At 40.5% G+C, this 27,125-nt stretch overlaps 4 protein-coding genes across 6 annotated transcripts; 2 read left to right on the top strand and 2 right to left on the bottom strand.

Annotated features, from left to right (window-relative positions):
• Positions 1-5,947: 5,947 nt before the first annotated feature.
• Positions 5,948-11,473, bottom strand: cep76 (centrosomal protein 76). 2 transcript variants are annotated; one of them, XM_068651826.1, is made up of 13 exons: positions 11,128-11,473; positions 10,689-10,844; positions 10,475-10,559; positions 10,168-10,392; positions 9,872-10,057; positions 9,613-9,710; positions 9,349-9,477; positions 9,069-9,257; positions 8,003-8,169; positions 7,176-7,335; positions 6,866-7,039; positions 6,541-6,758; positions 5,948-6,379 (listed from the first exon to the last, which is right to left on the bottom strand). In XM_068651826.1, exons 1-13 carry the CDS (start codon positions 11,188-11,190, stop codon positions 6,241-6,243), a joined length of 1,989 nt encoding a protein of 662 aa, XP_068507927.1. In that variant the 5' UTR covers positions 11,191-11,473; the 3' UTR covers positions 5,948-6,240. The 2 variants fall into 2 exon arrangements, with proteins under 2 accessions (XP_068507927.1, XP_049585576.1); XM_049729619.2 differs by having other exon boundaries at positions 6,636-6,758.
• A 16-nt stretch (positions 11,474-11,489) lies between these two features.
• Positions 11,490-15,878, top strand: dync2i2 (dynein 2 intermediate chain 2). 2 transcript variants are annotated; one of them, XM_049729622.2, is made up of 9 exons: positions 11,490-11,686; positions 12,074-12,334; positions 12,421-12,530; positions 12,686-12,843; positions 12,923-13,032; positions 13,239-13,409; positions 13,638-13,870; positions 13,954-14,111; positions 14,518-15,878. In XM_049729622.2, the coding sequence occupies exons 1-9, from the start codon at positions 11,498-11,500 to the stop codon at positions 14,754-14,756; spliced, it is 1,629 nt and encodes a 542-aa protein (XP_049585579.2). In that variant the 5' UTR covers positions 11,490-11,497; the 3' UTR covers positions 14,757-15,878. The 2 variants fall into 2 exon arrangements, with proteins under 2 accessions (XP_049585579.2, XP_049585578.1); XM_049729621.2 differs by having other exon boundaries at positions 11,615-11,811.
• ptpn2a (protein tyrosine phosphatase non-receptor type 2a) lies at positions 15,267-21,483 on the bottom strand. Its single transcript, XM_049729624.1, has 9 exons — positions 21,197-21,483; positions 19,386-19,476; positions 19,078-19,178; positions 18,872-18,970; positions 18,470-18,607; positions 17,980-18,189; positions 17,505-17,666; positions 17,121-17,308; positions 15,267-16,812 (listed from the first exon to the last, which is right to left on the bottom strand). Exons 1-9 carry the CDS (start codon positions 21,251-21,253, stop codon positions 16,623-16,625), a joined length of 1,236 nt encoding a protein of 411 aa, XP_049585581.1. The 5' UTR covers positions 21,254-21,483; the 3' UTR covers positions 15,267-16,622.
• Positions 21,484-22,223: 740 nt separating this feature from the next.
• seh1l (SEH1-like (S. cerevisiae)) lies at positions 22,224-26,779 on the top strand. The gene is made up of 9 exons (XM_049729623.2): positions 22,224-22,644; positions 22,982-23,032; positions 23,126-23,272; positions 23,539-23,750; positions 24,300-24,398; positions 24,506-24,646; positions 24,772-24,926; positions 25,118-25,271; positions 26,453-26,779. Exons 1-9 carry the CDS (start codon positions 22,534-22,536, stop codon positions 26,628-26,630), a joined length of 1,248 nt encoding a protein of 415 aa, XP_049585580.1. The 5' UTR covers positions 22,224-22,533; the 3' UTR covers positions 26,631-26,779.
• Positions 26,780-27,125: the final 346 nt, after the last annotated feature.

Here is a 27,125-nt window from a genome sequence, read left to right as displayed (position 1 = left end):
GGATGTACAAGCTTTTAGGGCGTTGCAGTTTCTGAGCCACAATGCCCAAGAGCGAAGGAAGGAGTGGGTGAAGCTGTGTTTGTGGGAAGGGTGGGGGGGCGCGGCATTTTGCAAAAGAGCAGGCAAGCGAGGCGAAAATGTAGCGCTCACCAAAGGTCACTCCAACCCAAAGGGTCTCTTGTGATATTTTCATTACTGAGGTGAGAACGCCCACTTGGCTTCGCTCATGTTACTGCGTATGTGCACCATCTTCACGTTCGCTGTAGCTGTCTCCAGTGGTATGATTCTGAACAGAAATGTATTTCGAAATGAGGAGAGATCTGTTATGGAGAAAGAGCGTAAAATATTAGCACAAAATATTGATGTCATTTGAGGAAGAACAAGAATGGAAGACAAAGTGAAGACAAAATATCAGAAAGAAAGGGAGAAAAGCAGATTATAAGCGATGAAAAGATAGAGATTGAAACAAAGAAGAGGAACGGGGAAAGTAGTGACTTCATTACATTGATGTGTCCTGGTAAAGCAGGGGAATCAGATAGGCTCTGATTGTTTTTTCTTAGATACACTTATCTCACCCATCTCCAAACAGTGCTGTAATTGGATTCCCCTGGGAAGATCAGAAAAAAGTTCGATTAACTGTTGTCCTTTTGTCCCCAAACAGCAGTAGCTAGTAGTAGGACAACTGTATTATTATTATTATTATTATTATTATTATTATTATTATTATTATTATTATTATTATTATTATTATTATTATTATTATTGTAAATAACCATATTCCAAAACACATCGCTTATAATGTTATACTACTTTCATTTTGTTTAAGTAATGGCTGGGATTTCTTTCTGCTTTGCAGAATATTAAATGCCCATTCTTAAAATACTGAAATGTAGTTTAATGTGAATATTCATTTTCGTATTCACGCTTTTTGGAATTTCTTAAAGCAAATTTTACAAAAATGGAATCTGAGGTTGTTTTTCCACTCTTCGACAATTTAATACAACAGGAAGCACAAGTGGCAAAATACATTGCTGCATGCTTGAATACCAACGAGAAGGATTTCTCATAACTCTGAAGCAATTAGTGTCATAGGAGGTGTGTGAAATTGTAAAAAATTAAAAATACCAAAGCTGACTGCAAATGAATTCTTCCTTTGAAATTGCATAGAAAATCCCCTGAAAATAGGAATCCTTAATTGCAACCGTAAACTCTTTACACGGATGGTGAGGAAAATATAAACCAGGCTGAGCAAAACAATTTTGCTGGAATAATTTCATTTAGAAATCTTTCATCTGTTCTTTTCCCCATCCTCCGCTTTGGGGCAGAGAGGCAAATAAGTGAAGAGGATGCATGACATTTTTTCTTAAGAATCCATGATGTTCTTTTCCCCCAAAAAAGCAACAGTATGAGGACTTTTTTTTTCCATGGTATTGATCTCCTGAGCTAGGAGCCTCGCTCTCTTTCTTTTATTCTCTCTCTATGCCTCTGTATCTCAACAAATTGGACCACAACCATGATTTCTTTCTATGGTCTGCTCACATCTCTGCTTCTGTTAACATCACGGTTCATTGCTTGTCCACTTAGGTTTTGTAGTATGCCTTGCATGTTAATCCTATGTAGCCTCAGGATAGATAGATAGATAGATAGATAGATAGATAGATAGATAGATAGATAGATAGATAGATAGATAGATAGATAGATAGATAGATAGATAGATAGATAGATAGATAGATAGATAGATAGATAGATAGATAGATAGATAGATAGATAGATAGATAGATAGATAGATAGATACATACATACATACATACATAGATGGATGGATGGATGGATGGATAGATAGATAGATAGATAGATAGATAGATAGATAGATAGATAGATAGATAGATAGATAGATAGATAGATAGATAGATAGATAGATAGATAGATAGATAGATAGATAGATAGATAGATAGATAGATAGATAGATTGATTGATTGATTGATTGATTGATTGATTGATTGATTGATTGATTGATTGATTGATTGATTGATTATTAGATAGATTGTTTCGGCGTTGACAGTCACCAACTCTAGTGTTTCAATGGCTGCTACCAGGACTTTTCGAGCATAGCCGGTCAAAGTTGCTTTTTTCTCCTGCGGGAATGATGACACACTTTTTACATCGTAGCTTCACTATTGCCATTGTTTGGACTACCTTTGAACCTCGGATTCAAGTGCCTCACAAATGGGGAATGATTGCTTTGGTCATGTCGGGGAAGCAATTTTCATCAAGTGTGTTGGTGCCTATTAATAGGGGGACAATCATGTTTGTTCTGTGGCAGTGCCTCTCGTGACGTTCTTAAAATGTTACGTTCCTAAAATGTCACATTCCCATCAATACTTCTCCTATTGTGTTAGAGCATTTGTGTAGAGTTACTTTGTAATGTTTTCGCTGTTTTATTTGTGCCATCCATCCATCCGTCCGTCCGTCCATCCATCCATCCATCCATCCATCCATCCATCCATCCATCCATCCATCCATCCATCCATCCATCCATCCATCCATCCATCCATGTTGTAAAAATAACTCACTAATGATGGGACAGTGTGAGGTCGATCCATCCATTTCCAAAACACAGTTTTTATGATCAGTGCCACTGTATGTGCATATGTGCAAAATAGATGTATTTTTTTATATTTTTGATAATATATATTTTCACTATATACACTGTATAAAGATTCACTATCCTAAAAAGTTTAACATTTTCAGTCATTGCACTTTTGAAAAACCTCCAAATGATCTCTCAGAGGGGGGCAGTGTGATTTTCAGACCGCATTGCCTTTTTGCAGCGTTCCTTTCTTCTCTTGCATCCAACAATAAGCTCATTAGATTGCATGCAAACTGACATTTTAACCTGACTTTCCCTCTCGCTCTTGTTTCACATCATTAAGTGGCAGCGTCAGGCTCAAAGGTAAGCAGGCTCTCTTTGAGGGCGATGCTACGCCTGGAAGGCGAGTGTTTTGATGAGCTCGTCACTCCCTCACCCCAAACATGCCTCATTAGTAGTTCTTTCCAAACACCTACCTGCCCCCCCCCAAACCCCCAATCCTCCATCGCACACATACAGGGTCTTTCTCATTTGATTTGTCCCTCCCTCCCATCTCCCTCTCTGCCTCCCCCCTCTCTGTTTTTCAGCACTAATTAGCTGGCTTCTCCTTCTCCTGTGCTTCCCCAGTCACATCTCAAAGGGAGATGGATATGATTTTTCCTTAACCCAAAGGCCAACTTAATCAGCTGAATTAATGACTTTATTACTAGTTAGGCTCCGGGCCATGCAACGCCTTTCTCTCCAGTGCCCACTGCGCCTCGATTAGTCTGTCACTCGCTCCTTCCTTTACCCCCTGCAGGAATTTTTATATTGCAAAAAATAGACAGAGAATAGAAAGCAATGCAAAGACGTGGTGGGTGGCAGGAAGATAGAATGAAATATAATACATGACCTGATACAAAGTTACAGGTGCAGCCTAATTATTACTTTGAAAATTAGTTCTGCCTTGTGGGGGTGTTTCCCAAGAAAAAGGCGATGAGATGATTAATTTTAATAACCGCATATTCATCCTATCTGGATGTGAATTTCAGAATATATTGTCGCCATGTCACAACAGAACATTAATTCATATGGGCTGAAATAAAAATGACAGTAAATACACCTTAGGTCACCATATTGTCAATTGTCATATTGCCTGCAGTCAATAAATTTGGATGTACAATTATGAACAAAACAGAAATCGATTTGAAAAATAAATAAATGAATCATGGCATAAGAGAAGAAAATCATTCAAAAGGCATCAAAATTCCAAGTTTCTCAAGATCACATCGTGCCTATAAGCAGTGGCATCATTAGACTCAGCCAGCCTTGCAGAGCTGAAGGCTAGCAGAGTTTAAAAATAATGAGACACTGTCAAGCAAATTGGACAATCTCCTGGCCAACCTGAATGTGATTAAAAAAAGTGCAATGCACTGACACATGAATGGAAACAAGACTTTTTCTTTAAAAAGACTGAACTCATTTACTAATGATGTGGGATTTTCATACAGAGAAGGACCATATAAAAAAACAGAATGCCGAAACTAAAAATGCGCAAGATTAAAAAACAAAAGTATCTTTTATTTGATAGTAAATTGGTGACCACAAAATATCCATCCATCCATTTTCTGACCCGCTGCCCCTCACGAGGGTCGTGGGCCTGCTGGAGCCTATCCCAGCTAATTTGGGGTAGTAGGCGGACGACCCCCTGAATTGGTTGCCAGCCAATCGCAGGGCACACATAGACAAACAACCATTCAGACCTACAGGCAATTTGGAGTGGTCAATTGGGATGTTTTGGGATGGGAGGAAACCGGAGAACCTAGAGAAACCCACGCAAGCACAGGGAGAACATGGAAACTCCACAAAGAAAGACCAGAGCTGGAATCGAATCCCACAAATCGTCGTGCCATTGACGACTAAATTATGATGTAGGCTAAACATTATTATACACGTAATTTGAGGAACTGGACCTATTTAATTTTTAATCACAGGCCCCTGGCATAAGGCGTGTATCCATTTTATGATCAGCATGGATGATCCGTATTAAAGGTGGCACTGCCACAAAGATCTCACCGGAATGCAAATGCTGCGTGCCAACAAAAGTGTTGTAATGTAAGGTGTGAGTGATGGTTATGATAGGAACCTGCATTCTCCGTACTTCCCGTTTTAGCTGCTATCCCACAGGTCCCATTAGTCAATTACACCTCTGTACTGCTGATTTATATGAGCTGCAAACCAAGCTGCGTTGCCAGCATCAAACACTTCCGGACCTATATATTCTTCCTGTGGAGCTTAGGTGTGTTTGTGACTAATTCAGGAGAAGTCAAATTATTCATTAGCTCGCTTTTTCTCTCTCTCTCCCAGCCTCCAAAGTGATCCTTGTGTTCAACAACTCAGGGGCATAGACAGAATTGCAAATTAGAAAGTAAAATTGCAAATTAATTGGCCACCCTGACAGACATGTTTGACCTGGGTTGTCGGGAACTCTCCCCAAACAAAGAACGGCAATATAAGGTTGGAAAACAAAGCAGCATATCATCACTTTTTTTTCTTCCTTTTAATATAGCATTTAATTGAAGGACACATTTTGCTGCCAATCACATGCTACTTAATCACAAAGCTGTCAATGTGTTCAACATAATTTATCTTCAAGTGAAGACGGCAAGATTGTTCAAGATAGCCAGACCGTAATATCAATAATTACAGATTATTTAAATCAACGTTCTACTGTTCTAAATGTTTTAAGGTGTGCGTGTTTTAGGTGTGGGCTTCCTAAACAATCTAATAAGTAAATACGTTGCAAAAAAGAGAAGACAGTAAAATAATATTGACATTAGGCGGACAAAGGTATTGGTTGCCATGACAGAAGCCAAATTAGAATTAAAAGACAAATACATTTATCTATATACTAAAATTGTGATGTATGTCATGTTGAGTATGTGCTACTGTGATCTGACTTAAAAGCACTATGAGCATCATGTACACTCATAGCTTTATCCTAAACTGCCATCTAGTGTCCAAGTGAGATGTTACAAGTAGACGTTACAATCCACGCTAACCTAAAAGAGCATCTGCAGAATACACATTACAATTGAATTCGCTGGATGGATTTCCGAAAGCCAATTTGGAAGCTCATTTAATATGATGCACATCATTTTCCTCATTAAATTAATGACTGCTCATCAATTAATAAAACATCACAATTCGTCAGCACACAAATTGTTGCACTGCTGTGACTACATTACTCGGCTTTTTGCAGTTTGATTTCACATCTCAAACCTAGAATATTCACAGAACTGCTAGTGTACTGCATGTGTCTAAATAAAGTTTAACCATATGCGTAAATATCTTCCAAAAATACAACGTATAACACACTGTGGTATGTCACTATACTGTATTACAAATGTTTCAAAGTTCACAAAAATGAGAAAATCTTTATTTACAACTCTAGACAAACACAGTTGAAAAGTGCAAGACTGCAATATAAGAAAAGCAGAGACAGCCAGTCAAAGAACTGTCTGCATTATCATGAAAATAGAGTCATCAAATGTACCTGTAAGTTTCTTAATCATAATATTGTATGTAATAAAACCTTGAGTCTCAATGTGCAATAAACAGTGCTTTAAATTGATAGTTTTGACATCATCGCAGACATCAGTCTGAGACTGTCAGAGCACACAGCGATACTTACAAGCAAACATAAACCACACGGCACATACATTCTCTGGATAAATAAAAACTCGAACACGAAGGGCCAGCCTCACGTGGTCACCACGACAACACACTATCTCCTCGCAGAAGCGGGACCTGCACAACAACACAAGACACAGAACTGAATAACTTCTTGTCACCACATATAGCAGGAAATATCAAAAGTGAGAATTAAAAACCTTGTGTTAAGAGAAACACTCAGATTTGCATAACTGCCATAACATTTGAGTGGGCTGTATTAAAAGTTCCAAGCTTACTTGAGGCATGTGGCAAAAGCTCTACGGGCATTGCGGTGCAGGAAGTGAATAGGGAAGCCTTTAAAAGTGTGCCCGTCTGGAACAGCCCTCCTTACTGCATCCTGGAATTCCTCATTTCCACAAGAGACCCCGGTGCAGCGCTCCATCTCATAGGCTGACAAGGCTGATGACAGCAGGTAGGACAGGTGGTCATCCCAGACTGTTGTCAGATTCAAGTCCTGAAAATGACACACAACGACATTAGGAGTTTCAATTTGCTCCTGAGTGCAGAGAAAATAACCGTATAAATGATTGGAAACTCCAAAACTGCAGCACTATGTCGTACCTTCCTGTGCTCGGAGATCAAGTACCTCATCTCTAGCTCCAGCTGATTGCTAACAGCAGCAGCATCAAGAGATGATGAGGTGAGTGGAGGAAGAGGAGGCAGAGAGTTGAGGGAGCCACAGTCACACACTGACTTCAGAGCCTCTTCACTCATTGCTTTCCACCGAGATTGATTCTAAAAGGAAAGAAATGGCACGTTTCAAATGCTATTTTAAATATCAGACTAAAATCTATCGTGTTATCTCCCAAACCAATTTTGTAGAAGAATTATTGGCATATGCAAGTTACAGAATAAACATCTGCTGCTTTACCTGGAGGTCAAAGACACACAGCTCCACAGCATCAGAGGGTTGACAGTTAGCCAGGAAGCTCTGGTGGTTGAAGACGCAGCCCACAGTACGGTAGGGGTATGAGGGTTTAGGCTGGGGGGCCAAAGGTGGGGCATTGGGATCAATGGCTTGATGAAGGTACCTGACCAGACGTATGAATCTGTCAGGAAATGAGTGGAGCCAGGCGACCAATTGCAGCTTGAACCAGGGTTTATTGAAGGGAAAGGGAGTTGGAAGGGAGTCAGGTGGGGAAACGAAGACACATATGGGACAGAGACTCACGGCCAGCAAATAGACAGACCGACAGAAGTCCACTTGAACACGGATAAAATTCTGACCGTGAGCCTCCAGACAAGACCGGGGGAAACCAGACAACAGGAACACTAGGCGTGGACACAGACGAGACACAACAGTAGACAAGGAGGAACACATGGGCAGGGTTTAAATACATCAGGTAACAAGAGGGAGCAGGTGACAGACATGCTGACAACGAAAGGGTGTGGCTGAGGGAAGCTGCCGGCCGAGCGTCTCTGGCACGGCACATGACAGTAACAATAAGCAAATTTAAAAGCATATTGTTCAAATTAACAGACGCGTGCCTCTGGATCTTCTCTCATCCAGGTTGTTTTGTTCTCAAGGGATTGAATTGATCGCAAATAAATTCCTCAGCTCGTCTCAGAAAATTTTTCGCCTCTCTTCCGAGAAAGGCAAAACGTCTTCCGAGTACAGACAGAGAAATCCAAATTGCCTGATCTGGAAGCACGACTGTTTTGCGGAGTGATTTTGTTAGTATGAGAGTAAAAACAAACCTGTGTGCAGTCAAGCTCTCCCAGAAAGTTATACTTCCATCGGTACCTCGGGTCATGACCCAGGTGTGAGGTATCCCCTTAGCTTTGGTGCCCACACAAACATAAGCATCAAGGCCAAAGCCCAGCAAGAGGCTGCACAACAAGGTTGAGTGATCCTCACAGTCCCCCTGTGGGTGACACACAAATAAGGTCAAATGCATTATTTATAGTCTGCTAATCTCTTGACATCAATCTGGTGATCATTATGCAACACCTACACTGACCATGTTAAATTGCACAGAAAAGTATTCAACACGATAAGCGACATTTGAAGGATGAAGGATCAATTTATGTACACGACTTGTTTGTGAAACATGTTTTTGTCGTGAAAGGGAACTGCTGGAATAGAAATAAAATCTATCAGTAATTGACTGTAATTTTCACAACTGTGATGTTAAATGTCCACCAGCTGAATTTCAGTCTGTTCAATATGCTTTGTGACAGTGCCAGCAAGCAACTGTCTTCATCCTGGAAAAGGATTTCGTGTAAAGAGGTGCAACTAGAGCTGACTGCTGCTGCAGTATGCTGGCTTGAGCTCACGACATCTCAGAATGATAGATGTTCCCCTGTAGTGCTAATATGGACGGCAGCATCCGAACAGGCTGGGGACAGATGAGGCTAAATTAATTTTCCTTGGAATGAAAGTCATAAATCATAGCAGACAAGCGCCACTTTGCGAGAGCTGTGTTGTGTCTGTCTTGCCAGGCACAAAAAGCAGAGCAGCGGGAAACATTTATCCTGTGGTGGTCCGGGAAATCCACAGGAAAAGGCATGACTGCACAAACCCTTTCTTCTCAGAAAGGCTATCATGCTGTCATAAATACAATATAATGTAAAAAAAATAAAATAAAAAATGCAACTTTGAGATTACAATTGTTGAGCGTTAAGCAAAAAGTGTAATGTGTGATTCTGTGTTAGATATCACTAAACTGTGCAAATAAAATAAATGCTATAGTTGATATGAGTGAATTTGATGTCATGGACAACTTAAATTCATTTTTACTGAAGCAACAATTGTTAATATTACCTTTCCTCGGCACAGGAAAGCAAATAATGTGCACCACTGCTCATGCTTCTCTCCTCCTCCCACCACTGGGGCCTTCTCATGCGCCAGGAGGCTAACAAAGCGGGCCGCCCGTCGAGGACTATCTAGCAGTCGGCCGGCCCGGAGGATATGCACATAGGAGCACACCGGCCTGTTGATTCCATTTTCATCCTGAGGATTATATAGAAACCTAGCTGGGTAATCTTCCCACAAATGTTTCCAAAAAATTGTTGTTGTTTTTTTTACGTAAACATGAGCAAACCTGGGCAAAAATTTTGACCATTTTGGACTGGTTCGATGAGCGGATTTCAAGAAACTCCCTCCACCACTGTTTGGCATAAACCAGGAAGATCCTCTCCTTTTCTGCTGTCCTCTGCTTTTCCAGAGATTGCTGAATAACAAATATGCAATGTCACAAATATGCTCAGGCAGGCTTACACCGATGACATCTGCAATGATGGATCGTTAAGTGGATGAACAGGGTAAGAAAAAATACAGAATTTAAATCAGCGTTGGTGTTGTGTACCTGTGTGCTGATGATGTCAGCACTCAGTTTTTCTGTGAGAGGAGGATATAGCTCCAGACTGAGTGTCAAAACACCAGCCGTTAACTTGCTTTCACTTCCTGGTGACACAACACACGTTTGGGAATTAATATAGGGATATAAGGTATATTTTTAAACACGTTTAATGTCGTGGTTATTAGGCTTTTTTTTTTTTTAATGATTAATAGAATATTGGATTTATTCTTTAAACATTCTTAAAAAAACACACAAGTTCTCTCACCCACTCCCATCAGCTCCACAGCCAAGCATGTCTTCCCATTCGGTGAACTGAGGACTGTCCTCCAGTCTAGGAAGTAGGATGAGACCAGAGCCGTCTCACTGGAAGTGTCAGTTCTGATCAGCACCAAGTGAATCGGATCACAAATGGACAGCATAGCAGTTGCATCTGCCATCTTACTTCCTTCTCCTGCAGAACCAAATGAATGTTACAGCATGGTAAGATTTAAAGTCACATCTACAACATAGCTGACCGTAACATGTAAGAATGGCCCAATTGTAATCATCATTTTTATTGACCTGTGCCATTTATGTGGATTTGGAAGAGGAAGCCTTCGTGCAGGTCAGGATCACAGGCACAGGGCACTGGCTTGGAGTGAAACCTCTGATTTCGGAAGTGCAGGAATAACTTGAATGTGGAGCACACCTGACCAGGTAAAGGCTCTGGCTCCTGTAAGTGCTCCAAGAAGGCCTTGCCACCAAGCACTTGCAAATACAGGTAACGTCTAGATGGGTCAATATTGGCTGCAATGTCAAAAACAGTTTTAGTATGTAATAAGTTCTTGTCTGTGGAACTGATTTTGACTCATTTGCTTATATTTTATACTTTTTGTCGGGCGAAACCTTTCTTCGTTCGTCAACTGAGAACTGGATTTTGGAGGAGATCCTGCTTCCATATGCATAGATGCTATCTAGCAAAGCAGAATGTGAGAATAGAAAGAGAAAGAAAATGAGAATACAAATATTTAGATTAAATCAATTAACAGTGGATTAACAGAATAAAAGGCAAAATAAATATTCAAGTAAGAGTGTGGAGCAACCTGTGGAACTTGTAGGTCCTTCATCACGTCATCAATGATGCCTCTGCGCTGCAGTGCATGGAGAAAGTCTGCTTCAGATAACACTTGATGCGTTCTACCTTGGTCATCCCTCAAAGTCTCAGACAACACCTCTCGGATCTTTCCATGAATATCCATCTTATGCAGGAACAACAGTAAAGGAAAAAGATTGCATTGTATATTTGCTTCAATGTACACAATGTAACTTGTAATTCCTAAATATGATTAAATATACACTACTTATAAAGTATAATTATGAAAAGTTGATGTCCTTAAGAAAAAAAACGAAGGCTTTGATTAGTGAAAATCGGTATACAGTTTGTGCATGCGTTCAAGTTAAATTAAGCATGTGACAAAACATGGACGAAGAGCGTTTGTCATTTCAAGTGCCCATAAACGATCAACGTTACAGGATCGTCACCTTAATCAGATGGTTGTGAATGATTTGCTTCAGCTCAGAGGCCTTCTCCGGAGGAAGAGCCATTATAGTAGCAATGCTCCAGAGAACGGTAACGGTAATCTAGTTACAGGTAAAAAGTGCATTTACTGCTTGAGAACGACTAGGATCAATGTAAACAACTCAACTGTTCGTCGACCGCGACAAACAAGCGGGAAAGTGTCTTTGCATATGCCTGATGACTCCCATGTCTTTCCATTTATCCATTTTCAGAACTGCTTATATTTTTTTCGTTAAACGTGAACATAAAACCGCACCGTATACACATGTTAATGCATGCTTCATCAAAATATCTTTAAAAACTACTTATTCCGGGTGTCCTCTACGTCATGGAATGCGACGTGGGGTTGGTAAGGACCCTTCGGGAGTCGGTCACGTCGACGTTGCCGCCATTTTTGATGTGGCAAAGAAGGTGGCAATAATGCACCAAAAGATGGCAGTGTTGCACCCTATTTATGCTTGCGAGGCGAAGAAGAAGTCAGTTTTTGTTGACGGATGTTTAATAGTATATTTAGTAGTCAAGGTAGCTGTTTACCTTCATTTCATCATTTCATAATCATAAGTATTAACATGTTTACGGACGAAGACCAAGTGTCAGTAAATATCCAGTCATCCTGGAGAAAATCTCAGCAGTCGTCGCAGGAGTCTGTACGTTTCATTTATTTGTGCACAATCTGCAGTTATCTTGCAAAGTACATGGACAAGGAGGTCATAGTAAGAATTGCAAACTTACAGTGTAAATCAAAACTAATAAATATACATAGAAATGCCGACGTTTAAGTCAACCTTCTTACTAGTTGTTATTGGTCTGCAAATTTGAACAGGAAGTCAACTAACCATATCAAAATCCATTAATCTTCTGTGCTTCCTTCGCATTCTAATTGTGTGGGTACTTATGTACATGTTTCAGAGAGGCTGTCAGACCAGAACCATTCACAGTGCTGAAGCAGGAGTACAGACTCGTTCCAGTGTTGTTGGAAGTACTCAAACAGAGCTCCAGGATCATGTAACGACACAGTTCCTACAGGACCCCGACACTGTGCTCCGTTTGCCGGGCTTGAAGGAGTTCCTAGATCAAGTTGAAGGCCAAGTCATCCGAGAGTTGGTCAAAAATTCCAAAAGTCATGCTTTCGATGGCTTTCAGGTGAACTGGGAAGAACACAATCAGATGGTAAGTAGTAAAACTTGCAGGCCATCAAATGTTAGACACATCAATATTATAACTTGTGTTTATTCCACTTTTATCATTTTATTTAGGTTTTTTGCCTTCATCAACTTCAACATCCCAAGGCCTTAGAGCGAGGTCTTCACATAACGAGTGTGTCTTGGAGTTGTACCGGTGCAGTAATAGCCTGTGCTTATGGCCGGTATGTTTCTTCCCATGAGTCGTACTTGGAATCATTCCCAAGCTTGGTGTCCTTTACCTATCTGAGAAACTTTGAAAAGCTCTCCTGCAGCAAGCTTCTGTCGAGAATGTATAAGTCACTCATTGAGGAAGACAATATGCCTGTGTGATTGTCAGGTTGACAGAAGGTGATTGGAGCAATGACAAGTCATATATTTGTATGTGGAACATTGATCATGGAGGTCTGAACCCCAAACAAGCTGATCTGGTCATAGATGTTCCAACTGCAGTGACATCTCTGTGTTGCCACCCCAAGCACCCTGCTCTCATGGCAGGTATATGACGCAGGCTGTGCTTCATTGCATTATTATTTGACAGACATGTATTTGAGTGTCTGTGCTGCTGTGGCTGCAGGTGGTTTGTATACTGGGGAAGTGATAGTCTGGGACACCAGTCAGTCTACAGATCCAGTACTGGCGCAAACTGGCATGTCTGCAGATAGCCACAGAGAGCCTGTTTGTCAGGTGAGTGAGTCCAATGATCTTTTTCCCTTGTGTGGCGCTATAAAGGAACCAAAAGCGGGCGTGGTGGGAAGAGTACATTTCAAAAAACTTCCCACAATAGTCCTACATTTTTCCATGTTTACCAGTTTATTCATGCACACGGTACAGTGAAGTGATAATTGTTGGAATATAATACGGCTCATCTGAATGTTGCTATATGTACTTAGGTTACCTGGGTGCCCCTTCGTAATAAAGGAGAGTTTGGTGTTCTGAGTGCATGCTCTGGAGGGAGGATTCTTCTGTGGACAGTGAACACGGAGCAAGGAAAATGTGTCCTGAAATCGGCCTTTGCGCTTGTGCAACAGCAAATACTTTCCAGCAGCAGCAGCAGCTTCAAGGTAAGGCTCTGTGTTCCAAGACAAAGGAATACTTTGAAATTTATTTCAAAGCAACAAAATGTTCATATTCAAAGAGATGAGATATTTCTTTATTTGCACCACAAAGGGAAATTCCAGACATTTCTTAATTATATCTCCTTTTTCAAATCAAATGTTGTCTTAAATTGGTCAAGAGAGGTTATTTTAATGATCTATTGCATAAACAAACAATTTTATTTTGTTTTTTAGGGGCAAGGCACCGGCACTGTGGGTGTCACCTCCTTGGATCTGTCTCCATGGGACCCAGACACGTTCTTAGTAGGCTCCGAGGGTGGCCTTCTGCTTAGATGCTCCCTCTCCTCCCAGACACCAGCAGCAGTCCCATCTGAATGTCTCAGTGTGCCACTAAGAACTCCAACAGTCTTCTCCTTTAGGCCTGCTAGTGGCCCTGTCCACTCCATACACTGTTCACCTTTTCATAGGTACAGATTTAAGGTCGTATAACTAAATAAATCCTGTCCAAATATAACCGGTGACTCACAAGTGGCTGGTTTGTTTTCATTAGGAACCTGTTTTTGAGTGCAGGAACTGATGGTCTGGCTCACCTCCATTCTCTGCTGCAGACCAACCCACTGCGCTCACTTCGAGTGTCTGACACTTATGTTTTTAAAGTGCAATGGTCTCCAACCAGGCCGCTGCTTTTTGCTGCAGCCACCGGACAAGGTACTGTATCAAAAGTGTTGGAAATCTCACTGTCAATAAAAATAATCTTTTTAAACGGGAGACTGCAAAGCCACTGATTAACATTGAGGAAAAGCCACTGATTAACATTGAGGAAAAAAACGACTAGTACTAAAGAGATTAAAGGATGATTTTTTTTTTTTTTTAACCTTGTGTGCTTAAGAAAAAAATGAGGCAATAATCTGAACCACCTACCTAACAACCTCCCACAAATTCAGTACATAGTAATGAGGGTCTTCGCAGAGGAAAATCTAACATTTTTAATTGACGCAACCTTTGCCATAGGTGAGTCTAATCATTATCAGCATTCTGAAAAAAAAAAAAGAATGAAAAGCTTACTTCGCAAACGTTTATGTCAAGCCCTCCAAATGCACTCTTCTTCCACCAGGTGAGGTTCAAATATTTGATCTGAGTCGCCGGTCCCTGAGACCAGCAGCCACGATCGAATCAGGAGGCATTGGTCATGCTGCAACCTGTTTGGCCTTCAACCGTCAAAATCCTGGCCTCCTTGCAGTGGGAAAAACAGATGGGACAGTTGGTGTCTGGAAACTCAGCACTGATTTGACAGAGCAGATGCCCACGGAGAACCATCTTCTGGAGCAGATAGCTAATCAAGTAGCCGAATGACACGATTGGATGGATGACATCACAGGTTTGGATTTTTGGCCAATATGCCCAAAGAACTAAAATTTGGGTCTTTGGGATAGCAAACTTCTGCTAGTGTCTACTACTACTGAAGTCACTGGAGCTCATAAGGGATCACGCAGAGGACGGTTGTTTGAGTAGAGATGCATGTTCCACGGGTTGTGGTGCAACATAAGTGCAAAGGTGGTGCAGGAATGACAGCCCTCTATTCACGCAATTGAGAACATTTTCCCAGTACATTCATGTGAACATTTGTTCATTTGGAAATCATTTTTAAAAACCAAAGTAAGTACTTCAGGCAACAGCATAGCCAGAACTTCACTTGAAATACTGAATCACTTCCTAGAATCCATTGGTAGAAAACTGCCAATCTGCCAAGAATGATTAAACTCATGCACTGAGTAATATTCTTGCAAAGGTAGAGCAGAAAAGATAAAAGCTGTCATGAAAACTGTAATGTGTCTTTTGGAAAATAACAGCTGCAAGGCCAAGTTTTTTGGGGAAAAAAAGGATATTGTTTTATTTAAGAAGTATTTCATGTTGTTTTGTTCAAAACATTTTTATAATCATTGTAACTTGACATAGTACCAAACTTAAAACATTGGATCTGGAAAGCAAAAATAAATGGAATGCCATAAATAAAAAAAAATTATGTCCTCAATGAAAAATTGATAAGAGCCAGACGGGGAACTATTCAGTCAACGTCAAAACATCCAAACCCATTAAGACCATGCCTATGACAGAATCGACAAAGTCCTTGGGAGCATGTTTTTTTCTTTTTTATTCAGGGGAAATAAAAGCTCACACAAATTCCAATTTTGAGATTACAGGAAACCTGGTAGCACACATTTGCTCCATTTAAAATCACACAAAGGCACATCCTCAAACAGCAAACACAGACATTTACATTTGCTCACAGAGGAAAATGAATCCGCTGTGCACTTCCACCTAATATAAGCTTGGTCCCAGTTAGTCGCAAACCAGTACGGTTAGTTACATGCAACACCAAGGTGTAACAAGTAATCAGAGTCAGTTGTGTCACAGATCCAACGGAATATACATTCTACCTAACAGGGGTACAAAAAATAAAGATGGAGAAAATGACCAAGTTTGCTTTGGTTTCTTTGAAGGGCAACAGCGGGATGACCTGTAATGACACAAAAATGAGCCCATCCAGTGGGTCAATAGGCGCACCATGAGGTGAAGGACCCCAACCATTTGTCGGTTCCAAACAAACGACATGAAAGCTAAACATTCACCCATAAAATGAAAAAAAATAACTTTTTTTTTCCGAGGTGAAACAAAAGCAAGGCAGCTCTTTCTACGTGTCCAGTCTAAAAATATATAGTTAATCTATTTTGGGATGCCCTGCTGAATGTGAATTGAAGAGCAAGTGCTGCATTTCAAACATATTAAATGCATGAATGAAACTCAACGCGTGATGGTGGAGTGAGAAGAAACTCCAACACTCGAGTATCAAATTCCTGAAAAGTATGAATTTCTAAATGTAAAGATGTGAACGAGTATGGGTTACAAACATTTGACCATTGTAAATAAAAAATGAAAAAAATAAAATCAAATTTTGCACTGCACCTTTCATCTAAATTTTCCATGAAATGATACAGTACATTCAGAGACAATAAGAAAAGGAACTCATCATGCTGGCACCAAGATCCTGAGATGTTAACTAATTTTGTTCAGATCTATTAAAAATATACACAGTCATTTGATCTAGCGCTCCTGCATTGTGACCTTAAGAAATAAATACCCTCTAAATTTACTTTGAGAAGTACCTAATCTCAGGTACTGGTGCAAAATAAGAGTCAGTTCAAAGTGACTGTGAGATGCTCACTGGGAGTACATCCAGCACACCAGCAGACCAAAAGCCAACGCGGCACCAGCGCCGACATTAAGCAGAATGGGTCTCCAATACTGCCACTTTTCTTTTTTTCTCTCCGAGTCGCTCAGTCTCTGTTTCATTTGCTGGACCTTCTGTGTGGTGCTGGCAATCCTCTCTTCACGGTGTCGCCTCTTCACACTGCAAGAGAAAGGGAAGCAATGAGTCATCAAAAACACTCAATGTTTATGTCGCGAGTTTTTCTTTTCTATATTCCGTGTCTCATTGTTAAAAAGAACCAACCTTTAAAATTATAGACTGTTCACTTCCTTATCAGAGGGCAAATTCACAAACTTAGTGAGGGATCAAATACTTATTTCCTCCACTGTAGGTTACTTAACGTTCCTTATTGGATTAATAATCTATGAGGCCATCTTTTCTTTATTACATTTCAACTGAGTGAGTTTTCTTTGACAGATAGATAAAAATACTTTTTTTTTTTCCCTTACCATCCAGCGATGTCTGCCTCGCTGTCGCCTTGGTACTGAGGCTTCTCCACAAGCAGGGGCATGCTGTCTTTTGAGGGGAGCTGGGACTCCAGGCAAGGTCTGCTGTTGTTTAAGTGAGGTCGAGGTGGAGGGTTAGGTGGAGCCATGTCTGTCTCCAGGTCACCTCTGGAAATCAGTTCCGATTGGACCTGATACAAAGAATAATTCAGATCACACGGAGAACTACAATATCATATGGAAAGGTGTTTATTCATTTGGCAGAGTAGCAAAAGGTTGTGGGCCCAATTTAAATATTCTGCAGAGAGAATCAAAAATCACTTTACCAACTAAAACCAACTGTATTGAACTAATAATTCTCACTATCACATCCAGCTAAAGAGCTACCTGTGCTGAACCGTTGGTCCCAAGGAGTTTGGCTCCCTCGATGACGGCCATGTAGGAAAAGCGCAGTTGGTCAGCAGTCTGGATGAGGCCCATGCGGTATTCCCTCATGTCCAGAAGGACCTTCTGTATGTCCACAGAGGACGGATTATTCCTCCGATCCATCTGTAAAACACATTTGATATAAAGGTTCACACAGTTGCCTTGCCCCTCTAGTAAAAGTCAAATATTCAAATATTTTGACTAAGATGGCAGTCTTGTCTGGCATTTTAATGATAATGGAGAGTCAGCTATTGAATTTGGGAATTTTTTTAAATTTTTATTTATGTGCATCTGTGTATGCATGATGAGGCAAGATTTTCTGTTCTCATCTGCACCTGGTTATTAATATATCGATTTTTGGGGGGTGAATTTGTGACGCTTTGTCAACCCTTCGCAACACGTATTATCCACATTTTGGGACAATCTCTGCTCTCACCAAGACCAGGCAGGTGTCTACCAAGGCAAAGGTCCCGGAACGCCCAATCCCAGCACTGCAGTGCACAACCGAGGGCCCGTGCTCTGTTCCCAGTGAACCAGACTCCCGAACTTTGAAAAGGAAGTTGAGGAAGGACGCAGGCGATTCTGGAACACCAAAATCCGGCCATGCGGTGTAGTGAAAGTGATAAATGGATCTCCACTCCTCTGTCTGTAACAAACAATGAGTGGTGTTTAACCGTGACCCGAGGACTGTGTGAATAGAGTTCTGCATAAACAGGATGATTCGTCACTGGAGAAGAATTACAAGAAGGATATAACTGCAGTTCTCACTAAAGCGTTTCATTTCAATTTTGCTGCAGGGTTTGACAGCACAACTCATGGGAACATAATAAAACAATAGAAGTTGCAGCTGACAAAACAATTTGTCACACAAAATGTCTTATCCAAACATGCCCCGTAAGTCTTCCTTTGCCAAGACTAGAGCTTACCTTTGTGTTTTGTAATTTTAGCACTCGGATTGTGAAATAGGAATGGTCCTCCTCTGAAATCAGCCTGACAACAAAACCCGTGTCAGTGAAAGACATTTGGAGTTCCTCTGTAGTCGGCCAGTATTGTGCACACTTTTCCTGTAAAAATGAAAAATAAATTATAGCTTAAGATCAGCACTTCAGCCTGGCAAAAACACAATCATGAAAGCAGCTAAATTTGCCAACGCAAAGCAGGCCTGCTGATAATTCAATATTTATTTGATGACTATCACAATCAATCAGATTTTAAATACTTCAGACTGAAAAATGCGGTGCTTTATTTTGTAATATCTATAAATCCATGTCAATGCCTCACAAAAAAACAATGAAGACTGCTGGTGAGATGAGCTGAAATGTACTTACGGATCCCTTTTCGATGATTCTGTTCAGCATGATAACAGCTTTGGAACACTGCTCCCAAATCATCAGCCAGAAGTGACCACAAGTGTTTCTTAAAGGCCCCTATAAATGTCAATAAAAAAAATTAGACGCGGCAGGCGCAAAAACATTTTTTTCCCCAAATCCGCCGTTGAGTGAACCCTTACAGACTTACTGGTAACACACCTCACCTGAGAAAGAATATAAGCTCGACGGGCTTCGTCCACTGTGACTAAACTTGCATTGATGTAGTCATTTTCGGAGCTTGCAAGTTTTACACGGCTGTGATCGTCTAAAATCAGAAGAGACAGAATCACAACTACTGAAGTTACAAAGACATTATTGACCCCATCAACTTCTTGTCATTATTTTTGTATGTTCTTAATGCTGAATGAATTGAATGTTGTTTACTTTCTCTTGTTACCTCAACACAATATTACCTTTCCAAATTGATACACATTATCCCCCTCTCAACACACAAGTGACATATGAGACTTACATGGACTAACATCCCTGTAGCGATTCAAATTGCGATTCACAGGAAGTTTTGCCACATTGTAGGGATATTCACTGGCTTGATTACGGATTTCCTGTCAAAGCAGAGAATAACATAAAGAATGTTAGGTCATTAAAAATCTGTCTTGTCCATCAAGATGACATAGCTGTTTTAGTCAGGACGAGAAGCAAGGTTGAACTCTGCCAGTAATGCAATGTAAATGCATGCTGCATTTGTTTCAGTTGGCACGCTTTCCCGCTTGACTGGTCTTTTGCAATACTTGCAGTTTAATTAATGATATATTTTATTTGCTGTGTTCACATGCTTCAGCAAAACATTGACTTTTGTTTATAATAGTTATTTTGTTTATAATAGTAATAGTTATTTTCTGAAAATAAGCCAGTAAGAATGCCATTTCATAAGATATGCACATTTGAGCTTCTGGGATACAAATTACCTATACATTTTAAAACAATGTTTTGTTATCAAATATTCAATCATATTTTTACTCCATACGAAACATTTTTGACAGTAGATTCGACAGCAACAAAACAGCTAACACTTAAATTTTAGTTGGCAGTTTTTTCCCAGGTGTCTAACATGTCTGCTGTGCTTTCGTCATAACACCCCAAGCATCAAGCATTACAGCACACTCAACACCCTCTTTGTAAATCCCACTTAATTCAGCCTATTTCCATTGGTGGTCCTATCACATGCAAACAAGCCTAAAGGTGAGTATACTTTCATTACCATGACAGCCAGAGGCAGCGCTAAGATGTTGTGGTGAGTCAACGGGTGACTTGGGAAAGTTAAGTTCCAGAGTCTGAAGTAAAGTTAACGACCCATAAAAATTGCATGAGGAATCACACCAAATTTCACGGATTTTAACCCTGACAAATTTTGAACTACACATTTCCGGAAGCACTCCAGAGTACTAAATATTTGTATGCAAGCAACTGAAGTCAATCATAAATAAAATACCCTCTGCAATGATTATCTTTTGGTACCGAGGAGCTCATGTTAATTAAAAGGTGTGGGTGTGCTTGTTTTGTTTAAAAGCTAAATTGCTGAAGCAGCAGAAATTGCAACACGATTCAAAGTGAAACAAAAATACAAACCAGTGCCAAAACCTCTAACCACAACTATTTACTATTAAGATTATTATTCGTAAACACCTCTTCAAAAGATCTCATTGTACATGTACTAACATGTAACAACAACTTCACAAGCTGCGATTGAACTGAAGCGGTTTGTTTTTATTGTCAATGCCGCTTTTGTTGTGTTGGTTGCGTGAGCGTCGCTTTTGAAAATCTATAAGTAGGTTTTATCTGACATGGTCAGAGCTTGGGTTAAACCGGAACCTAAGTGTGATAATGTGAACGCACGGCTCCCTTGGAGATGGCGGTGCACAACACGTGCCTTCTTTGGAAGTCCTGATGATGACGACTTCTCAGAAACTGACGCTGGGGTGTGCAAGTGCGTGTGCTGCGGTCAAATGGCATTAGCTAACTGAGCTCAACTTGGAACACTGCATTTGCACGTTTTATTGCTACGGAAGTCGTGGTCTACTAGCACAGAAAGCTAGTTCTGCTTAATCTTTCGAGTAAAGTGGGTGGGTTAAAAAAAAAATCTCATTCACAAAAATAGAATAAATAGCCACGTGACTACAATTAGACGACTCGATCGCAGGTTTAAGTTGGAAAAAAAAAAGAAGCTAAGAACTGTCTTAGCTATACAATTAGCTCACTAGTCGTTTAATTAGCAAACGCGCGTCATCAAAACACTAAAGGCCCAGTAAATACCGACAAACTTACGTTGTAAATGTTTTGCCATCCCCCAGAGAAATTAATGTCTTCAAATTCTTGCTCCATTGTAATGTGGAGAGCGCCCCGGAGTCTTTCTGGATGACTAAATGTTTGCGGCAGCCTTCACCAAGTTAGTCTTCTCTGGAAGCCATCGACACAGTTCAAAGCCGTGTGTAAGCGTGGGTGTGAGTGTGCGTGAGACCGTGGGGATCCCTGCGGGGAGTCTGTCTGTTTGTCTGTCTGTCTGTCTGTCTGTCCGTCTGTGACTGGTCCACTACAACTGCACGCAGTCGCAGATGACGTTTGCTTGCCAGCTCTCCTCCGCCCCCTCGAGTCCAAGCTTTTTGCATATCGCTTTTGGAAACCACATTGTTTTTGAATGGTGTTGGAATAGTTTTAAATTCCAGTTTTGGGTTTTGAGTTTTAAAAAAAATAAATAAACAAATGACAGTAAAATATAATTGATGAAACATTGACAATCATAATGCAGCACATTTTTCAAGTTTTGTGTTTTAGCATACCTGGCAAGCTAATGATTGATGAAGCAGGGGTGGAATATGATGTGTTCAGCCATCTGCACTTTGAATTATGTATTTGTTTTTTTTCCCCATACTTGGTAAACTAGAAAGCCCATGGAGTTAATAAATATCTGAAGAACCATTGCAAAGTCCGATTGTCTGGTATAATTGTAATGAAGTGATCAATTGTACCTTTTAGAGAAGGTATCTTGATAATAAGACATAACCTGGGAACAAAAGTCAATGTGCCGCCCAATTTAATTACATTACAGATCTATTTGGGTTTTTGAGGACAACATTAAATGAGAAGAGATGGATAAAAGATGTATTCGATAAAAGAATAATAAAATGTAAGCTCTTGATGACAATTTTATTTTCTTGATTACAAAATGTGTAGGCCTATTTTAAGTCACAATTTTGCCGCAGCAGTAACCACTGTAGGCCAATAGATGGCAATAATGCACTCAGTTTACAAATAGCCGTTGTAGAGGAGAGGAAGAAGAAGCAGAAGAAGAAAAAAAAGACGAAGAAGAAGCCGATGATGATAGAGCGGCCCAAGTGCCGTCACTGTTCATATTTTCTATGTACCTTGATACTATGGCTACATTATAAAGCTACGTAAAAATATGCGCATTTTATAAATGATTTTTTTCTTACACCCCTGACGAGACGCGTTAGCAAATTGAGTAAATGCGCCTCGCTGCGGTCATTACGAGTCATCACATGGTCATTTTGAGTTACCCGCCAACAAATACCGTACTCACGTCATAACAAGCAAGTTAGCCTGAGGAGTGTGTGTGTTCTTACTTGTGACCTGTATTAGCAAACATGTTTGTTGCACGCAGCATTGCAGCAGATCATAAAGATCTCATTCATGATGTGTCGTATGATTTTCATGGCCGGAGAATGGCGACTTGTTCCAGTGACCAAAGTGTAAAAGTAAGTTAACTCATGTTAGCCTAAGTAGCCATTTGACGAGCCTACCCACGTTCTGTAAACATTGCGCGGACTTCAACTTTGTTTCATTTGCTAATTCGTTAAAGGACGTGAGTAATGAATTTATTACCTACCAGTTTTAGTAATGTGTGGTTTCGTCGGAAATATGAATTTGTCTCAAGTAGCATACAAGCTAGGTCATGCTGCACACCGAAACAGAGGATTCCCCCGATCGCCTGTAAAGATTTGAATGTATCTCAAAGTATAGTGGTGTTTGATATTGATGCCCTGGCCTCAGAGACTGTGACATTAGGTAAGATCGTATTTGATTTAATTTCAGGTTTGGGATAAAAGTGAGAATGGAGAGTGGCACTGCACTGCCAGCTGGAAGGTATGATGAACCCGCTCCAACTTTGGTGGCAGCATTTCTACAGAAATTTTCATGAAAGCTAAGCTTGACTAGCTAATTTATTTCTGCCTCCAGACACATAGTGGATCAGTGTGGAGAGTGACCTGGGCTCATCCAGAATTTGGACAAGTTCTCGCTTCATGCTCCTTTGACAGGACAGCTGCTGTTTGGGAGGAGATTGTAGGAGAGTCAAATGACAAACAGAGAGTGCAGAGCCACTGGGTCAGTACAATTCCAGAAAAAATAACTCATTTAAATTAAATACTCTTTTCTGATCAAACTTATTTAAATGATCTTGTTTCAAAAGTCACTGAGAGTCATAGCAGCATAAGTGACATTTTTAGAATTTTTTTTTCAATAGCCAAGAGTAAAATATAAGATACAAGAGTAAATGTAATTTAACCACCCTAAGTATCAAGAAGCAATGTTTACACCCTTATCTTTGACACATGATCATCTTGTGCTGATATCCTGTTATTTTCTTGCAGATAAAAAGAACCACACTTGTGGACAGTCGAACATCAGTGACTGATGTGAAATTTGCTCCCAAACACATGGGCCTTATGCTGACCACGTGTTCTGCGGATGGAGTGGTGAGGATCTATGAGGCTCCAGATGTCATGAACCTCAGTCAGTGGTCCCTGCAGCATGAAATCTCTTGCAAGCTCAGCTGCAGCTGCATTTCTTGGAACCCCTCCAGGTCAGAGTGATGTTTGATTCAAGGTTTAAAAGCATTGTGTACCAGTAATTAAAATCTTCCATATCTGACATATGGAGTCTCGGTTAGTGAACTTAAAAGCTCACCCTACAAGGTCTGCATAGATTGTTTTATACACTTCCAAAATTTTCGGGATGGCCTTATCTGGGTTGTCTGTGCCTGATTCCAATCTGAGTTTGAGTCAGGTTATTGGGAAGTGCGACTCAGTGGAAATGTTAAGGTTGAATTTTGAGACCTTGACATTATGAGTCATTCCTTCAGACTGTTGACCGTTGATTGTTCAATTCAAACCACAGGAGGTTTTACTTTGAAGCCATTTTCGTCTTGCTGATTAGCTAAAATACGTTGATACAAAATTAAGATTGTTTACTTGGTTTGTTCTTGCGATGTTCCATTTTTATCATGTTTATAGCAGTAAGTGACACGACAAGTTCCAGTGTTTAGGCCAAGTTGAACTGAGTTTGGGCCTTTTGAAATGTGACTCTATTGCGCTACATCAAGTTGAATCGTCTGCATGTTTTTCCAAACCAGCTCTAGGGCTCACCCGCCAATGTTTGCCGTGGGAAGCGACGACAGCAACGTGACATATGGTGGCAAAGTTCAGATCTATGAATACAATGAAACCACAAGGTAAGGTTTCTTCCAGTGTTGTGTGTCATATGGTTTCCAGTGTAAACAACACTTACTAAGTGCTAACTTAATTCACGTTACGTTTTGTACCTGCCATTGTGGGAAAGGAAATATGCCAAAGCGGAGTCTCTGATGACCATCACGGATGCAGTGCATGACATTGCATTTGCTCCAAACCTGGGACGATCTTTCCATGTCCTCGCTATTGCAACGAAAGATGTCCGGATCTTTAAGCTTGTCCCTCTAAGGTGACAGTGTTTTCTTTTGATTATTATTATTATTTTTTTTAAGATGACGTTTTAATATGTGAGTCACAGATATGGATTGCAACATTACGCCAAGTACTTACATGTAGTGCTTCAAACTCCTTCAGGAAGGAAAGCACCTCTACAGGATCCACCAAGTTTGAGGTGCAGATTGTCGCCCAGTTTGACAACCACAACTCGCAAGTGTGGCGCGTGAGCTGGAACATCACCAGCACCTTGCTGGCCTCCTCTGGGGATGATGGCTGTGTGCGTCTATGGAAAGGTTCGTGACCGCTGAGAGTGTTCCTCCTACCTTTTCAGTGCTGGCTACACGTCACCCCAAACCTCATTGGTTTTAATATTTAAATGATATCAAATTATTATTTTACAATCGAATGAAATACCCACCGCCATGTTGACAACTTTAAACCATTTTGAACATTTTGCTTTCGTTAACCTGATGTCCTTCCACAGCCAACTACATGGACAACTGGAAGTGCACGGGCATCTTGAAGGGAGACGGCAGCCCACTGACTGGTTCATCTGGTCAGCCCACAGCCATGAGAACCTTGGTGGGCTCCTCTGCTCAGACCGCCCAGAATGCCCTAAATGGAATTTCCGCAGGAAGGTAGGTGGTGTGGTTTGCCTGACACCACTCACCCATCCCAACCTGAGCCGGCCCGAACTGACAACCCGGTATGCCTCGCACTGCCCGGGACTCTGACCGCTTCACTGGCAAACTCTCCGAGCCAAACTGCACTTATGCAAAGAGCTTGGCTTGCGGCTTTCCGGCATACACGTTGTTGGCATTCAATTTGTGCAACCATCTACATCTTGTTCTCTTTTTCTTTTTTGGGGGGGGAAAAATCTTGTTTTGTTTTGTTTTGTACTGATGCTTGTTAATAATCCCATGCTTTGATTTTGCAGTGTACCAGGGCTAACCACCATGCAATGTAAACCGAATAAACATGTTCATATAAGCTGTGGCTATCATTTCAAATCCAAAGAAACGTTTTCTAGTCTGAAGTAGTGTGTCACAGGGGAACATTCAAATGATTCATTTGATCAGCTATTGTCGCAATCTTTCAAAATCCAGATTTGAAATTAAAATACACATCCCCTAGCTACATTTGAGTTGTATCCTTAAGCCAAACTCTACTGACATCTTGCCCTTCTGTAGTAGCAGTAGAAAATAAAGTAATGCATGTATATTTTGGATGAAAACAAAATGTTTAATACTCGTTTTAAAATGTAAATGATGTCATGATGAATGTTCATCTCAGATCTATAGTCTCATGGTGTAGTATTTGGAACACAGAACATATTTAAGTATCTGATTCAACACACTCATTGTCCTTATCGTGTATGTTTGCATTTTCATAAAATGTTTTGTTTTTTAAAGTCTAACATTTAATGTCTAACAAAGTGCTTTAGTTTTGCAACCACTTTTGTAATATGAACACAGTCCCCCTCATTTTCTAATGGTGTGCTTACAAACAATACAGACTGTCGCATGCTGAATGTGAAAGGACTTTCCTGTCTAGTCTACTAGAGCTGCTCGTCTCAGATGATAAAGTTCCGCTTTGCTATTTGTGTCATTATGCATGAATATTTTGTCTATGAAGGCTTGAGTTTGTAGTTATTCTGGTCCAAAATGACAAGAAATAATGTGTATCTCTATATACCATAACTTCAGTCATTCTTCTGTCACAGTATGTGATTTCATTTTCTTTTAATGCCATTTTCTACTTAATTCTGTTTGTCCACCTCCCATTCTTGTCTTTGTCGTCTCATTTGTTGTGACTTCAGGTATTTCTTTCCCCCTCTGGATCCTCCCATAGCCGGAACCAGACATGGTCACTTGCTGCCTCCCCCCTCACTCATAGAACACTGTGAATCTGAGCACAATCAGCCTCAGCAACAGTCTGTTTCGCGCAGACTTTCCTCAAGATCACTGGTGTCCTTACCGGAGTCTGACGGACAATAATGCTGTATATCAACTGCGAATTGGCTATAATTAATTAACAATATTATTGGAGAGATGGGCCACACATTGGCTTCTATATGTATTTTGGTCCTTTATGTTTTTCACTGCATGTAAACATGAAAATAAATGCTATTTCATTCACCATGCAACTGAATGCATTCTATTCTGGTAGCATTATGTTTCTCAAGAAGATATTCATTTCACATTTCAGCCTCATTTCATTCCTGTAGGCTGCACTACGTACCATGGACATAAATTGCTGCTGCTCAGTTTGCAAGCAGCTGTCTTGACTTTTGCTTGCAGCTGCTTAGTAGAACCAATGATGTAATCGACTATCTTCTTGACAGAAGACAAAGTTTTGCTGAATTTTCAAGGCTCTGTTGTGTATACACGGAACAATAAAGTCCAGTTGATTGACAAATGAATAATTTGTCATCAGTGGTAAAAGTCGTGTCTGTAGTTGTCTGACTTCCGACATTCCTCGAATGCAGCATA

The sequence above is a fragment of the Syngnathus scovelli genome, chromosome 9 (genome assembly GCF_024217435.2).
Source record: "Syngnathus scovelli strain Florida chromosome 9, RoL_Ssco_1.2, whole genome shotgun sequence".
Taxonomy (NCBI): Eukaryota; Metazoa; Chordata; class Actinopteri; order Syngnathiformes; family Syngnathidae; genus Syngnathus; species Syngnathus scovelli.
This window is presented reverse-complemented; position numbering and strand designations above follow the sequence as displayed.